Source organism: Prinia subflava, chromosome 8 (assembly GCF_021018805.1).
Source record: "Prinia subflava isolate CZ2003 ecotype Zambia chromosome 8, Cam_Psub_1.2, whole genome shotgun sequence".
NCBI classification, from domain to species: Eukaryota; Metazoa; Chordata; class Aves; order Passeriformes; family Cisticolidae; genus Prinia; species Prinia subflava.
The window spans coordinates 29,409,427-29,425,623 of record NC_086254.1 but is presented as its reverse complement, the minus strand read 5'-3'; the positions used below and the strand labels follow the sequence as shown (position 1 = coordinate 29,425,623).

General features: G+C 46.2%; 1 protein-coding gene across 2 annotated transcripts; it reads right to left on the bottom strand.

Moving 5' to 3' along the window:
• Nucleotides 1-2,035: 2,035 nt before the first annotated feature.
• On the bottom strand, nt 2,036-16,029 carry TPX2 (TPX2 microtubule nucleation factor). Of its 2 annotated transcripts, none has more exons than XM_063404453.1 (17): nt 15,879-16,029; nt 10,955-11,107; nt 10,568-10,693; nt 10,274-10,382; nt 9,621-9,752; nt 8,873-8,995; nt 8,301-8,434; nt 7,837-7,994; nt 7,249-7,420; nt 6,991-7,129; nt 6,332-6,548; nt 6,009-6,107; nt 5,166-5,342; nt 4,899-5,045; nt 4,247-4,358; nt 3,404-3,591; nt 2,036-2,960 (listed from the first exon to the last, which is right to left on the bottom strand). In XM_063404453.1, the coding sequence occupies exons 2-17, from the start codon at nt 11,055-11,057 to the stop codon at nt 2,850-2,852; spliced, it is 2,247 nt and encodes a 748-aa protein (XP_063260523.1). In that variant the 5' UTR covers nt 11,058-11,107; nt 15,879-16,029; the 3' UTR covers nt 2,036-2,849. The 2 variants fall into 2 exon arrangements, with proteins under 2 accessions (XP_063260523.1, XP_063260524.1); XM_063404454.1 differs by having other exon boundaries at nt 3,404-3,570.
• Nucleotides 16,030-16,197: the final 168 nt, after the last annotated feature.

Below are 16,197 nucleotides of genomic sequence, written 5' to 3'. Positions count from 1 at the left end.
ATAAGAATTTATTCACCAGACAATTTTGATCTTGCAACTCAACATGAAAGTCCAGGAAAACATTGGCTGTCTTCTAGTTCCAACTCTAGTCTGTGTTCACCAAATTATTTTGATAACAAATTGAGTACAACTCAACTAGAAAGGGAACAGAGGAAGATTTTGTATCCAGATCTTCTCTCCTAACCTCTTCCCACTCCTTGCTCTCAAGGCATGCACATAAAGGTGATGGGCTTTGAGTACTGGAATACAAAAATGTTTTTGCAAAACCCACAGGGAGAGTATAGATTTTACATCAGTTTCTCGACCTACCCTGACTCTAAAGGGAGGTGTTGGAACATTTCTTAAATCCCAGACTCTCGCTCCCATCCTGTAAATCTGTTCCCCCCAGCACTGGAAAAATCAGCTTCCACCATTTCCCTGCTGAAGCCTTGGCCGAATCCCATCCTCTCCAACATCCAGGTCCTTCAGGACATGATTTTTACACTTGGTACACTAGAGCAGTTTTCCCACCATGTCACCACTTCTGTCCTGATTAAGGGAAGAGGTCCCACATCCCAGACCCTTGGAGGCACAGCTGCCTGAGGCTCCTCCCCTGTTTGCAGTGCATGGGGAATACAAGAGGCCATGTCTGGGAGAAGATGTAATGTCTTTTATTAGACCCAAATGATACCATTGGGGAACAAATACTGCCAAGCTGTCAGGCACACAACCCCTTCCTCAAGGCAGAAGAGGCCATGTAGGGCCATCAGGGAAATCCAGCTGCTTCATCCTTCAGGGATCGGTGGCTGCTCCAGTTCCACAGCATCATGATCCTGCATGCCTTCACATTCTTCAGCAGCTCATCATCATTCCAGCTTCCCCCTGACTCATCATAAATATTTACTGCTCCTGCTACCCACATGCTGCCTTCTCCAGAGCTAGCACTCGAGGAAAAAGCAGTGGCTCCCTGACAGCACATCTGAGCTTCTGTGATGTCCCCAGCCAGCAGCAGGTCACAGGGAAGATTCACCATGACAGAAATGGGGCTAAGGCACACAGGTCAGATCCACATAGATTTTTATTTTTGAGAAGAGGATGCTGACATGTCCCTTGTGCTCCAGCCACTCCTGCAAATTGTCATAGCAGCAGTGACAGCAGTTTTTTGTGCTGTCCTGTAACTCTTAGCTCAGTGACACAGGGCTATCAGCAAAGTCAGAAAAATGTGGCTGAAGGCAGACTGAGTGATTAGATCAAGCTTTTGGGCCAACCTCTGTCACAGCTACACAAAGATCCTCTAGAGAAGGGAAGGAAAAGCTGAAATGTGAGCAGAATGGAGCCACATCTGAGCTCACATTTCCAAGAACCCACACTGCCACAGGGTCATTTATCCTTTAGTGCCAACACACAAGCTTCTTATTCTCCACCTCCTCAGTTACTAACTGCACAAAACCTTAATTTTTTTTTAAAGAATCCTTGTATTTCAGTGTGGGTGGCTTTCCTCTTTTAATCCCAGCACTGAAGTTTGAGGCTCGTGCTCTCTGAAACACTCCCATAGAGACCCCAGCTGTTCTGCAATGACATCTCTTGAGCATCGCACTTTTTAGGATTCCTAAAAATTCTTGCAGAAACATCATCCCTTGGGTACAATAAATGTTAATCTTGGAATTTAGGTCTCCAAGGACTTTCTTCCAGTGTTACCTCTCAATTGAGGAGTAAAATAGAAATTTCTTGATGTGCTTTGGCAAGAATGGGACAGCACCTCTAACTACCCCCTTACCTGTAGTCTAATCAAGTTTGAACTCTTTTTCACCCAGAAATCTGAACAAAAAGCTACACACTCTGGGAATATTTCTTCAACAGTATCCCAGTTCAGAGGAAATGAAAGCAAATGTTTTCCATAACCACCAAACAAGAAAGTTCATCCAGTTATGACAAATTAATTCTAAATGTACCTTTCCCCCCCTCTCTTCTAAGCAGCACAGCAGTAGCAAGCAGTCCTGCTCATGGGTGTTTCAGCAAAATATAAAGGTAAGAAATCAGAGCACAGTACAGTAAGTAAGAAATAATTATTAAAACTTTAATCTAGATGTGTCCACTCTTCACAATGCCAGCAGTTTTGTCCTCCAGCACATTTGAGCACTTGGGCTATATTTAGCTTTGCTCACTGCCCAAACTGGCCAGAGATGCTGATGGCTCTGTAGCCAAGAGACCTGCACTGGCAGGAGCTGGGGCAGCAGCTCACAGCAAGTCACTTGCCAGATAAATGGTTCCCCAAAGAGAAGGACTTCAGCTATAAAAAAGATGGTTTAATGCTCTAATATACACAAAGAACTACTTTTAAGCGTGGGCAAGAATTATATTTGTGGTCATCTAAACATCAAGGAAGGCCAGACCCACGCTACAGTGGCTTGAGGGAACCTCACTTAACACAATTCAAGCTAAATATAGACTTAAAAGGCTAAAAAACAGACACTTGAAAATAGCACTTAGTGTACAAACACAAGACAGCTCTGCCAGATGCACACATCTGTGAGGTCAGTCTTTACCAAAAACTCTTCTGCAGGAAAGGGCTTCAGCCCACTAGCCAGAGACAGCAAGCAGATTAGGAATTTTTATTTAGGTACACAATATCTGTATGCAATATCAAAACCTGGTTTAGTCTCTAGAGCAGAAGGGGTCTGGATACACAGCAAGGCCAGGAGGCACTGCTGAAATGCCATGGCTCAGGTGGAGTTTAACTACTCAGTACAACAATGGAACCAAGCATAGGAGTTCAGACTGAGCGGTCATGGAAAAACAACTGCTCCCTCTCTCCTACCAAGGGAGTGGAGAGGGATGGGATCTCCCTCTAGTTATCACGTGGATGCTCATCAGCATCGGAATCTGTCTGAGAAGTTGGGAGACTTTGGCATAGTCAGTGGTTGATCACTGGGCTTCACTTCTACGCTGCGGTATTTGCGTATTGGGTTTGCCTTGTGAACCTGTGAAAAAATAAATATAAGCAAGGGCAAAACAAAGCAAATGGTTGCAGTTATGATGAAGTTGAAATTTGCAGGTGAGCTGTGGATGGCGTGAAGGCAGGCCACAATCTGCCTGAGACCACCACACCACCCTGGGCACTGGAGTGGGAAAAGGCACAGCACATTTTGGGGTTGTTGGTTTTACTAAGATCATTCTGCTTTGATAACAACACATGTGCGGCTCCAAAGCTCAGTCCTCTCAGCACAGCTGCCTTCTTTGTTTGCATAGTTTTGTAGGTTTGGTTTTTTTAAGCCAGTTGTGAAGTTAGTGAGTCATCAGTTTGCAAAAGGAAACCTTGAAAAGGCAGTTCTAGCACAGCTCAACTGTGACATTAGCTCCGTAAGGATATTCCCACATTCCTTTGGGTTACTTTACAGCCCTTGCTCAGAAACAGCTCACTTACCATTTCTTGTCTTAGCTTAGCAACTTCTTCCTTTTCACGCTCCTCTTGTAGCTGCCTGATCTGCTCCTCATACCTCTCCCTTTGGGCTTCTGCGTCTGCCAATCGCTTTTCAAATTCTTGCCGTTCTTTTGCTCTTCTTTCTGTTGCCAGCTCAAAGCTTTCAGGAACTACAGAACCAGAAAGGCTCTCTAAGTTTAGAAATAGAGGAGATAACATTGGTTCAAAGACAGTCAGGTAAAGCAGAGCAGTACTAATGTCAATGGAAGCCTCCCTTTGGAGAGCTTCCCCTTGGCAAGGGTGGTTGGGAGATACCTCCAGGCTTCAGGAAAAGAGAAAACTTTACTCCCAGACGTGAGCAGTGTTAATGCAGATGTCACCCCGTCATGGGTGTTCTCATGGGAGGGAGCAAGCACACAATTGTTAGTACAAACAAGCTTTTGGCTGGTTTTATGCTCTACAAATCTCAGTCTACCCATGCAGTAGATGCCTTCTTCTCATTAGAGACGGGAAGGAAAGAGTGACAGCACTGCAGAAATGCCAGCTGTCTCTGCAGGGAGCTCCTCACATTCTCAGTACCCTTATCCTAAGCTGGCACACATCAATCATCTGCCAATTGCAGCAGAGTTGCTAAATACAGCTGCCATGCTGGAGGCAGGACAGGGGGGCGGAGAGGAAATCCCCCTGCTCCCAGGGGATACAAACTGTTAGGCAATTAGTTGATTAAATGCAGGGCACTATTGGCTGTGCTGATGAAGAAGAGGTAACAGCCAGGAAAAACATCACTTAATTGCATCAGTTCTCAGCTATCAGCCAAGCCCATGTAGCAAGTACTTGCAACTCTACCTGATAGCATCTTATGTTCCTTTTTGGGCACAAAAGGCTCCTGGGACGTCACTGTGTTGGGACGAGCTTTAAAACATGCTGCCTCTTTCTGCCTTTTCAAGTCCTCTTTAAGCTGCAAGAGATGAGAGCATGTCCAGTGCCAAGCAGAAAGAGACCATCTCCCTCTGACCCAGACTCTACTGTTCCCTACACTGGAAAAGCCATGCTGACTTAGTCAAATCATTTCCACAGAAAATCATATTATATTAAAGCCAAAAAGTGGCATCGCTTATTGCCTGAGAGTTGCTTTGCCAAAAATAGCTTGAAGAAAGTTTTAGGTGTCCACTGCAGACTTCATATCAGAAAAGCAGTCTATTATTTATGTGTCAAATTCCTGGAGATAGTCAGCAAAGGGATTCAGCTGCACAGAGCTGCTGCTTAGAAAACAATCCACAGCTGTTCATACAGTTGTGGTAAATCCCATCATTTACCATAAAATGAGAAGAATAAAAACAAACTATTGACCAATCCTTAACCCATAGCACAAGTCTCATGCTAAGTACAGAAAAATTCCTTGCTCCAACTCAGCTACTGATTCAATTCAAGGAGGGCAGTTTTTGTAGTCCACCAGTTGATTTAAGTCTGGTCATTCCCATTATCCTTTTCATCCTACCTGCTGTTTCCAGCTCTGGAGCTTGGCAGCTCCTCGTTCATCCACCTGCAGATGGAATGGTTCAGGCTGAGTTGGGGTTTTGACCTTCTTTTCTGGCAGTTTAACTTGGTCAAAGTCAGGCAAAGGCAGCGCTTTGAACTTTGGCACCTGAAATAAACAACTCCAAATATTACTTGTCCTTTCCTTGGAAGTTTAATAGACAACAGCAAATCCTATCACACTCTTTTTACTGAAGGAGTGGAATCCAAGGTAGCTTTTAATTCTTACCTCTTCCTTTTGTAGTTCTTCTATTTTTTTCTCTTTTTGTATTTGTCGCTCTCTGTCCCGGGCATCAAAAGAGAAGGGGCAAACTTCCACGTGCCTCTGCTCTGGCATTTTGGGTTTGAAGGGCACTCCATAGTGTGGCATAGGATTAGCTTTGATCACAGCCATCTCCTCTTTTTCCTAAAGGGATATTAGCATTATGATCTGATTTTTTACTTTAGTATTGGCTGCAACTCCTGCAAAGCCACAAAGAGCTTTGAATGAGCTCCTTTAATAAGGGGCACAGCAGGGTCACACAAACAATGGACACTGCAAAAATTAGGAATACAAGAAGTACCAGTTTACTGGCATCCTGAACCACAGGCCAAATTCTTCCTTGTTTGAAACCACTCTCAATTCTAGTAGTCATCCAAATTAGAGTGTAATTATTTAATATCCTCTTGACAAGAAGGAAAGGAAGAAGCATGTGAAGCTTTCAGAATCCTGCTCCCAGCCTCAGGAAGAAGAAAGGTCATGTGTAACATCTGCCTTCAGTGACAGAATAGGGAAGTACGAGAAATCTAAGCAGTTAACTTTCCTTATTCATAGCAGCAACACCTCAGAAGTCCTCATCAGTACCCTAGCATTTAAACTATTTCAGTTTTAGTGAGAATTCAGTCTCTGTAAAATGACTAGCAATAACCAGATTGCTTGAAGTGAAGCACAGGCAAAGGTAACCACTGGAGGAACTGCTCACAAGAGGGAAGGAAGGGGCTTCCAGCCCCAGAGCATCCCACCCACATCCAGAGGCATGGCAGGCACTGCAGGGAGACCTGGGCGTGGCTCCAGCCTCATCACAACTGTTACCTTTTCCTCCTCTCTGCCAGACACACGGGTCCTGCTCCTCAGAGTGAAGGCTGGAGACTTGGGGATTGTAACAGGAAGTGTTTTCTTCTCTGGAACACCCTGTTCAGAAGAGCCAGTAAGAAGTTACCCAAGGCCAAGTGCCAAGAAAATGCCTCAGAGAAACAACCTGACAGCACAGGACGTACCTACCGCAGTTCTTACCTAATGACAGACACTGTTTACTAAGATCATTGAACACATAATGCAACATAGCTACAAACCTTTTGAAGCTCATTGCCACCTGAGGTCCAGTTCCCAAGCCTGAGTGTTATTAAGTTTCTTACCACAACATCCTCCAGGATTTTTGTGGGACATGGCCTGGAATGGAATTCGAAGCGCTCTTCCTCCTGCTGCTTCTTACTCTCACGTTCCTGAATCCTTTTTTCTACTTCCAGCTGAAAGCCAATGGGTTGGGTGAGCTCCTTCACAGTGGGTTTCTTGGGCAAGAGTGGCCCACCCTCAAAGATTTTATGATTGAGTTCTCGTGCTTTGAATTTGTACCTATGCAGGAACAATGGAGACAGTCACCAATTGTACACTGTACGTCAGTGTGCAGCTCTAGTTAGCAATTCCTCCTTTGCCTTCAAAACAGCAAGATTAATGAGGAAATTTTTATAGATTGTTTTCCTAGAAATCCAAACCTTTGCCTACAGGTGCATGCAGGCTGCATTGCTATATTTGGGTTGCTTCACTCATTACAAGCGGCACTCAACCCAAGATCAGCTCTCCTAAGAGCACTTTCTTCAAAATGAATTGTTGATATTTCACTTCCCTACAATCAGAGCTAAAGAATTATGAACAACCTAAAGGAATCTCTACGGTGTATGCTACTCATACTTTTACACAAAAAGAGTATTCCAGAGAAGTGACATTTTGGGATCTAAAAAATATTTCCAGTGTGGTACAATCATCCCCTAGAGGACTAGAGTAAGCCCTTACTTACTGTTGAATTTTCTCTATTTCCTCTTCTTCTAACTCTGCAGCAGTTTTGCAGGTGACAGGTCTCAAGCGCTGTTTTGTTCGCAGCACTGGTGTTTTGGGGTGTGTGAGCCGAGCCTTCACCGGCTTTTTGGAAACTGAGCCTACAAATTCAAGTCACAGACACCAGCAGTTAATGGCAAGGCCTGCAACAGACACTCAAGAGTAGTCAAAGCATCTCTTCTCTACCACCATGTCTGTGGACACAGCCAGGAGCACTCACCTTCCTCAGATTTCCTGCTCCTCAAATGGTAACGAGGGGGTGTGCGTTTTTGGAACGCTTCTACCTGCTCTGCAAAGGACACATATTCTGTTGTGGCTTCTTCGAGTTTTCTTTTGTTTCCCTGGGACAGATTGAAAGGTTTGGGGACAGTGGGTCCTTTTGGCATTCGCACCTGGAGACAGAAAACCAGTGTCAGTATGGTCAGGAGGCTTTGATGACATTTCCTTTCCCCACTGAAGCATAGTATCCATTTCTTCCTCTCACTGCAAAGAAGGTAACACCTCACATTAACACCACTGTTAGCAGTCTGAACATGCACAAGTTATATTGGGAAACTGTATCAAGCAGTTTAAAGCCCCCTAAGTGGAATGACTGGAAAATCTGACATTAAAGGGCTCCTTTTTCCACAAGGTTTCTTTGGAGTCTTGTGGCAACACAGACACACAGGAAGTTTGCAGTCACATTTGCACAACACCTGCCTCTCCTGTGGTAACCTCTCTGTGGGTATCAGCCCAAGCATTGCAAAAGCAGCAGGGAGGTGATGGCAAGAATCAGTGAGCTGAGTGCCGGCAACACTCTGGCTCTCACCGGAGAAGGGGGATGCTTCCTCAGGACTGCTGCAAAATCCAGCTCCTTGTACTCGTTCCCAGGCTGGCTTTCCGCATTCTGTTTAATTCTATTCTCCGTGCAGAAGTGGAAATCAATTGGCTTTGTTACTTGACCAACAGGTCTCTTCAAGGGTTGTACTAGAAGAAAAGAACATGTAAGGACTGGCAGCTTTTGCTGTGGGGTAGGATTTGTGGAAATAAACAAGCAGTTAATTTCTAAAACTAGGTAAGTTTTTTGACAACTCATCTTAAACTTTTCAGAACATGACATAACCCAAACACACCTGTTTCCAGGCAGTTTAGGGGCTGATCTACATCAAACAGCTCCTAATATTTATTACAAAGTGTGAAATGCTTGTTTTCAATGCACAAATGCACAGCTCTGTGCAGCACTCTCCAGCTGAGCCTAATGCAGCTTCATTCAGCAATTCAGGCAGAGCCCACCTGCTCCAGCAATAGCTGCTTTCAGAGACTCCTCGTTCTTCTTCCGCAGCTCCATAACCTCCTGCTGCAACTGCTGCATCTTTTCCAGCTCCTGCTCCTCTGTACTCTTCGGCTTGCTAGAAGGTTTGGTCCTCCTGCAGAAATACATTATCAACTAAGATATGTCTTCCTGCTTCCCTGGTTATTAGCATGATGTTAGTGCAAGGAACATGCTTATCTCCAGTCTCACTGCAGGACCTTCACCAGTTATAAAAACATCCTCTTTAGAAGAGATCTGCTTGGGTTTTGTTTGTTCAAGAAATCTCATAGTTAGCTGCTATTCTGCAGACTCATTTGCTGTGTGCATTCTCAATCCGTTAGGAAGAACAAGTTTTTCCTCCAACGAAAAGCAAAAGCTTTCCTGTGCACAGGTTCAGCTGGTGAAGTACATTTCATTGTAATATTGTTGCCTTGACCCAGTGCTTACTAAATGTGATAGCATCACATGCTAAGTTGAAGCTGAAAACACTCAGCCAGGACCTGTCACCTAAATCAACTGTGATTAGCACACAAGTCACAAGAAAGCCACGTACTTCAACATTGTTGGCGTGGAGGGCATGGTCAGTTTGCTTTTCCCTCTCCCTGGGGAGAGGTCAGGATCCTGCAAGGCCTCTGTCTTCGTGGATGCTTCTGTCACCTTCTCTCTGCTACCAGAACTAAGAGAAAACGTTGTTAGGGCAAGCCCCTTGAGTTAACTGTGTTCTAAATAAATGACCACCTGTGGTTCTCACCACCATGCACACCTCACCCCAGGCCCAGCTATAGACCACCCAGCTTTCCCTGGTGCCCAAAGGCTGCAGAAGGGAAGATGAATTACTGAGTTTTTGGAACTTTTCTGGAGAAGGGAGGTATACTGTAGATCATCCAGGTACAGTGGTGTTTCAAAGACCACACTTCAGTTTCCTGACCTCAAGATTATCACCATATGATACTTCAGTGGGTAAGTTAATTTGAGAAATATTTTAGCTGTGACTCTTTCATAGCTAATGACTTCTGGATGGATAAGTTCAGACAAATTTAAAGCTAACTGACAGACACTGAGTAAGAAGGAAGAAGGTGAAGAGGCCCATGCTTATTTCATTCACATCTCTACCTCCACACAGAGCAATTTCTTCAGCATTTACAGCTATTTCTTGTTCATGAAACCAGCATCAGCAACCAGTTCCAGCCACTACCTCCTAGCCTTCCAGTGAGAACCTTCCCAGCCAGGTGGAAACCCTTCCCAAAGAAACAGCTGTATCCCTTTTCCCAGCCCTAAACAGAAGGACTTGGATGACGTACATTCTCATTTTCTTCAAGGGTGGAACATCTTCCTTATTATCCAGGGTATTAGCAATCCTCTCTGCTTTGATTCTGCCTGGCTGCTTGCGCTGCTGTGTTTTCCCCTGCTTTGTAGCCAGTTTCCTGCCTGGTCTAGAATAGAACAGAAAGCAGAGGTGAGTTTTCCCACAGATCTGAGGAGACACCTGACCTGGATAACACTTTTTATGTCAGTGCATCCCCTAACTCCACCACACAAGTTGTGTTTAACACAACAATCCAAATGCAGCACGATTTATTAAAGTTTAACCATCCATAAATTAAATATTCTTTGCTATATATGAGCATGCAGAACCCCTTGCATTCATAGCAAGAATGAGTTCTGCAGATATAAACAAAGAAACTTTATAAGCCACCTCAGTTTCAGATATCCTCACATTCCAGAAGCTCCTGATGCTGCCGAGTCTCATTTGACAAGTATGTGAGACACTGCATTACATTTCCACCCTAGAGACTGCCCCTCCAGCTTAGCCAGCAGATCAGGTGTCCCCATACATGATCTCCGTGTTGGAGAACTCCAGCCCCACAGGATGCCCTGAGAACAGCTACAACTGCAGATCCTGCTTGCTTACACCATCATCAATCATTGTACAAACTGAACACAAATATTTCACCTCTGAGGGGCCTCTGCAGGGGCAGCAGCTCTCCAGGTTGCCAGGGACCCAACAATATTCTGAGGGATCGCGTTGCCCTGGGCACATTCTGCTTCACCATTGCTCTCACCTAAGAAAGGGGCAAGAGTCAGCTCATCTATACACACACATACAGAACAGAAGCAAGTAAAACCATATGAGACCTTGCAGACAAGAGTTTATGAAGATGACCCCACAAAAGCCAGAGGCCTTTCCACTTTGCCAGTGAAAAGCAGGTAAAATTTATTCCCTCCCTGCCACACCATGCCAGCTTACTCATCACTACTTCTTGTAATGGGACAGAAGACAGGATAACATCAGGCTTTGAAAAAGCAGGGCTGCAGTGTGAGGCCTTTGCCAGATTTTCTGCAGGAGGGACATTCTCCAGATTGGCTTTTTGGTCTGTAAGGAGAAAAAGACTTTGACTACACACACAGTTACGAATTGTTAACAATACCCCAGAATATCATTATGAGGTTAACAAAGTCAAGTTACAGATGACAAAATTTAAATACAAAAAAAACAGAATAAAAGAAGCCTCCTGCATAATGAATGATGTAGTTAACATCATGATTAATTGGTACAGAAGTCAGGCCCAAAACAAGGATCACACCATGGTGTCAACCAACAAGGAAACAACTCAAGGGGTTGGAAGCAACTTACCAAACCAGGAGTCTGCATTGTGTACATCATCCTCATTCAGAGTTGCAAAATCGATGCAGATGTTTGGGACATCGAAAGAATAACGGGATTCTGGCTTAGACATCTTCACAGTCCCACTGTCCCCACGAGTCCTCTGCCTGCACTGCTACAACCCTTTAGACAACAACAGGGTATCAGTGGAATCATCCCCCACCTCTCTTCCTCTGCAGTTTCTAGGGACAGGCATTGGGGCAGCCTTTGGTACATCCCCACTTCTTGCACTTCACACCTTTGGGCAGAACTCCTCATGAGCAATGCAGAGTTTTATTCTACTGCTGATATGCAAAGCTAAGATTTCACCACTATTGACATTTGCAGGTTCAAAATCATCAGAAAGGGATTTTTTTTGTACCTGTAGGTGCTAGAATTGTATTTTTTAAGAAGTATAAAGCTTTTCCAGAGAGTGATTGGTTTGCACTTCCTTCCATCACACACAAAGAAGAGTTTTTATCCTTACAAGATTTACAAAGCTGATGAGATTCACTCCAGAGAACTGCAATGCAGAGCCTCTCTCTCTGATGGGCTACAAACATGAACTAATGCCACAAAGGTGCTCTTCTAGAGAACAAATTGATTTTCAAAGCAGGAAGAAGGTTCTGTAGAACATTTTTACTGGGCAAACAGTCAGAAGGAAGGCAGTGTCAGGCCCTCTTGCATTCCACAGCACTAGCCCGAGGCTGGCCAGGCTATAAACAAACTGAGCACTGTGACCCGTGTCAAACAGTCCCTGCAGTTAATTAATGAAGCACTGACAGCAAGAGGAGTCCCTGTGTCAACAGGTGATATTAAACTCAACAGAACAGGAATAAAGCCAGTGACAAAGTTATAAACCCTGAAATTATAACAAAATCTTCTTGTAAAGGTGCTTTTGTGAGGCCTTGAACAGCTGTGAGGCAAAGCCCACGAGCATGTTATAAAACACTCCCCAAGGAAATCACCTGAACTTTGCTTTTATGAACCCAAGCAATTCCAAAGCAGCATATTCCTAACCCACATAGCCTCAGCCCTAAACCATCTGTCTAGGCAGACCACACATGGTTCAAAACCCAGATGGTGTTCCTCAATAAGTAAGAAAATGGTCAAGAGTAAAGCAAAGCAGAGTTTAGGGGGTACCATGCTGGTCACAACCACTGGCCCCCGAGGATGGGTGCACTGAGAAGCCTCCAGCTCCCCAGAGCAGAGCTGTGATAGTTAAAGGCAAGAATGTCATTAGAGAAGCACCAGCTACACTGCTGGGAAGATGTCAAGGTAGGGCCCAAAGAAGGCAAACAGAAGAACTGGAGCCAAAACCAACTGTAACTGAGCTCGAGACATGGCTGGAATCAAATGCTTTCCTACTGCCCTTAATCAAGATAGAATTTCTGTCAACACTTTAGACTTTTTTAAAAATCAAATGCGTCATCTGCATTCTCCCCTCACCCTCTCTAGTCAGAGTCAGAGCTCTGGGCATCATGTTTCACAGCTCCTTGTGCCCACTGCTACCCTGCTGCAGTTTGCAGCTTTTTACTGTGTAGAGTCCATATTCCCTAGTGTCACCACCCTCACCATCGACCCCTTCTCTCTCTCCTCTATCTCAGACAGAAGAATAGTCAGGAAAAGAAAAGGATTGTATCACTGCCTCAGTTTCATACTCTGTTTCTTGAAAGAGACAACAGGGAGATAAAAGTTATTGTGACTAAACTCCAGAAAGTCCATTTCAGTCAGATGAACTCATGGCATGTGCTTCTCAAATCCCTACATATCCTCCAAGTCCTGCCCGGAACAGGACTGAGGGTGATGCACTGAGAGGCATCCTGCTCCTCCACCCACCCACTGGGCTAGGACAGGGATCAGCCAGGAATGCTCCGGTGATTTATCACTCCTGTGCCCACCACAAGGCATCTGCAGTCCCAGCAGGCTCTGCCAAGCACAGCCTGACACCCGCTGCCCACTCCCTGCAGGCATTTTAAAACACCCAGTCATGATTTTGACAGCACAACCACATTTATCTCAATCCAAAATTCTTTCTCTCCACCACAGCATTCATCCACCAGAAGGGAGGTGTGGAAATTTTTCCTCATTAATAGGGACGTTCCCTAATTAGCAGGCACTGCATGCATTTCCCCAAGCGTGATTACATGCACGGTGTAATCCTACACAGCTCGGCGTGGATTTAAGGCATGACCCTGCTCTCCCCCACATCCATCACCTCCTGTGTCGACACGGGTGTCTGCAGAGAGCCAGCCAGGGAACCCTCACCCCCGTTCTGCAGGATCAGCTTTCACCTGGTCTGCAGAGCTGCTGAGGAAAGGAGGATCTAATCTTCATGCTTGCAAAAACGCCCCAAATTCCTTCTATAAGGCAGCTTTTAATTAAAACCTTCATTTTCTTTCTAGGTCTGCTCCCTCACTGACCTAAATGTGCCTCCAGAGCAGCACAGCTGTATCCACAGGGAGGAATAGGCAGTGGGGTCCCCTGGACATCAGGTTTCTTCTGAGTAACTACACTTTGGCACGTTCCAGAAGAGTCCCTTGGCATGGTTTAGATTAGTTAGCTTTGAAAAAGGATTACACTAAATTGGAACAAGCATTCCTATCTCAGAATAAGACTGATCCAACAGCAAGTGCAATAGGTATTTTGGAATAACTTCACACCTCACTCTAATCCAAATTAGCTTTAAAATACTGACACGATTCCATCACACGTGTTCAGTGTCTTTGTCTCACTGTAGCTGTGAACTTTGTGCCAACAGCACAAACTGCCTGGACAAAGGAGCCTTGCAGCCATTCAGGACATGGTGTTGGAGGCAGGATGCAGCATTCCAAGAGGAGAAATCAAGGTCAGAGGGAGAGAGAATGGAGGAGTTTTGGAGAGTAGCAAGGACAGAAGGACAGTGACAGGGACACAGAAAGGTTGTGATAGCACAATTGGGAATGGCTTCAAACTAAAAGATGAGAGAATTAGATTGGATATGAGGAAGAAAGTCTTCCCTGTGAGGGTGGTAAGGCTCTGACAAGGGTTGCCCAGAGAAGCTGTGGCTGCCCCATCCCTGGAAGTGTTGAAGGCCAGGTTGGACAGGGCTGGTCCAGTGGAAGGTGTCTCTGCCCAGAATGGTGATGGGGGTTGGAACAAGATCAGCTTTAAGGTCCCTTCCAACCCAAACCAGTCTGGATCCTGAGGAAAGCAGAGAGATCTGCTCTTTCTTGCCACCTTGTAATGTAGATAAGGCCCTGGTGAACTGGAGATGATACCTTATCACAACACACCGCCAGAGTTTCACAAGCTATAGATGTTACTTATAGCAAATCCTAACAGGATCAGAAAGCACAATAAATAACAACAGACACAAGAAGGCTATTCTAAGTTACAGCAGCAGACAAATACAAAGCCAGCTGATCCACATGCCTCAGAACACAAGACAGGCAACCAGGAATAAGCAAGAGAAGTTTCCCCAGGACTGAGGCAGCTGCATGGGAATGTGCTCCAGCAATTCCAGGGCCCTCTCCTGGGCTTCAACACCAGCTGCCACTTAAACACAGGATGCTGAACTAACCAGGCAGCTTTAATTCAGCCTGGCAGCTTCTTCATTGTCCTGCAGCACAGAGTTTTCTGTTCTTTTTATTGGGATAATAATCCAAAGTTCCTGGATGCTTTTCAGGGGTTAACGTGTAAGTGGGAGCATTAGAAAGGGCTGTAATTGCCTCTCTGAAGCTCCAGTGCTGTCACCACAGCCTGGTAAGAACCATCTCACCACAAAGCCATCACCTGAACTCCCTCTGCATGATGTAAACAGCCTCAGAAAGTCACCCTTCATCCTTGCGTTTCCCTGAGCAAGGTTAAGAGAACACTTACAATACAGTCTGGATCTACAGTTTCTCCCTCTGCTCTCATGCCCCTTACTCAAAGTTCAATGGGGCTTTTCTGCAGCACGAAATGAACACTGGATTCACCATCCTCCAGAACGCTGCTGTTCCATCACTTAATGCTCAGACTGGGAGACAAAGCCTTTAACTCTCTCCAGGTGAGAGCTGAGCCCCCAGAGAGCTCCCAGACCACCCCGACCGACGGCCATGGGAGGCGTGAAGGGCTGGCACAGGCTTTGCTCCGCTACCAGCCCAGACCCGCCCCCACTCCCAAAAATAAACAGTCCTGACATCCCCTGCTCCCTAAAAAAGATCCCACAAGTTGCAGAAGACACGAAGATGGGACATTCTAAAAATAGATGTTCAAGGAAAAGTAAATTATTTTTAGCTAGCATAACGTCAACCAATTGTTGCATTAAGTTGAAGGTCTTCTAGTTTAAAAAAAGCCCCGCATAAAAATAGCTCCCCTAATACTTTTTCTGTTTCTTGGGCCAGGTTTTGCTTGGTTTGCTTCCCTCCTTTTCCTGGGGAGCAAGATTTGGACTGACAAGAAGTTACAGAGCTTTCCTTCGTGAAACACACGGTTTCACCAGATTTCGTGATTGTTTAAAGAGTTAGAACTTTATTGCTCTCCCGAGGCACCCACCCCACCGTAAGGCACACGCCTGGCGCTCCAGTACCGCCGTCCCACCAGGGAGCGGGAACCACAGCCACGGCGGCTCCTCCCGCGCCCGGCCAGGGGCTCTGGGCTCGGCTTCCCCGGGGAACGAGGGGGTCGCTATCAGCCCCCGGGGCTCCGTTACTTGCCCGCCCGCCAGACCCCGCGACAGCGGCTCCGGCTGTGCGCTGAGCGGCCGGAGCCGCCTTCCGCATCCGTTTCTCAGCCGAGCTCTCGGCCCCGTTAGCAATACCTGGCCTCGGAGTAGGCCCGGGGAACAGCCGCGTCCCTATGGCCGGAGCGAACGCCCAGATATGGGGAAGGGCTGCGGGTCGAGGAAAGAGGGGCGAGGCCGGGGGTGCCCGGCCGGTACCCCCGCACTCACCTCAGCAGCGCCGCCGCCACTCCGCGCGGCGCCTCCGCCCCCGCCGTTAACGGATTTCAAACAGGGCTCGGCTGTCCAAACGCACCAATCAGAGCCTGGCGCACGCCCTTGACGCGCGCTGATTGGCTGGACTGCTTGAGGACCCGGATAAGCAGACGCCAAAGAACGCAGTTGCGCTCTCCCTGCAATGCCTGACGGGAAACGTAGTACAGGCTTGCACAGCGCCACAGTAAGTGGGCGAGAACCGAACCACAATTCACATAACGCACTGCGGGACATAGTAGACCAATCAGAAAGGGCGGTGCTTTGAGTGTCGTTC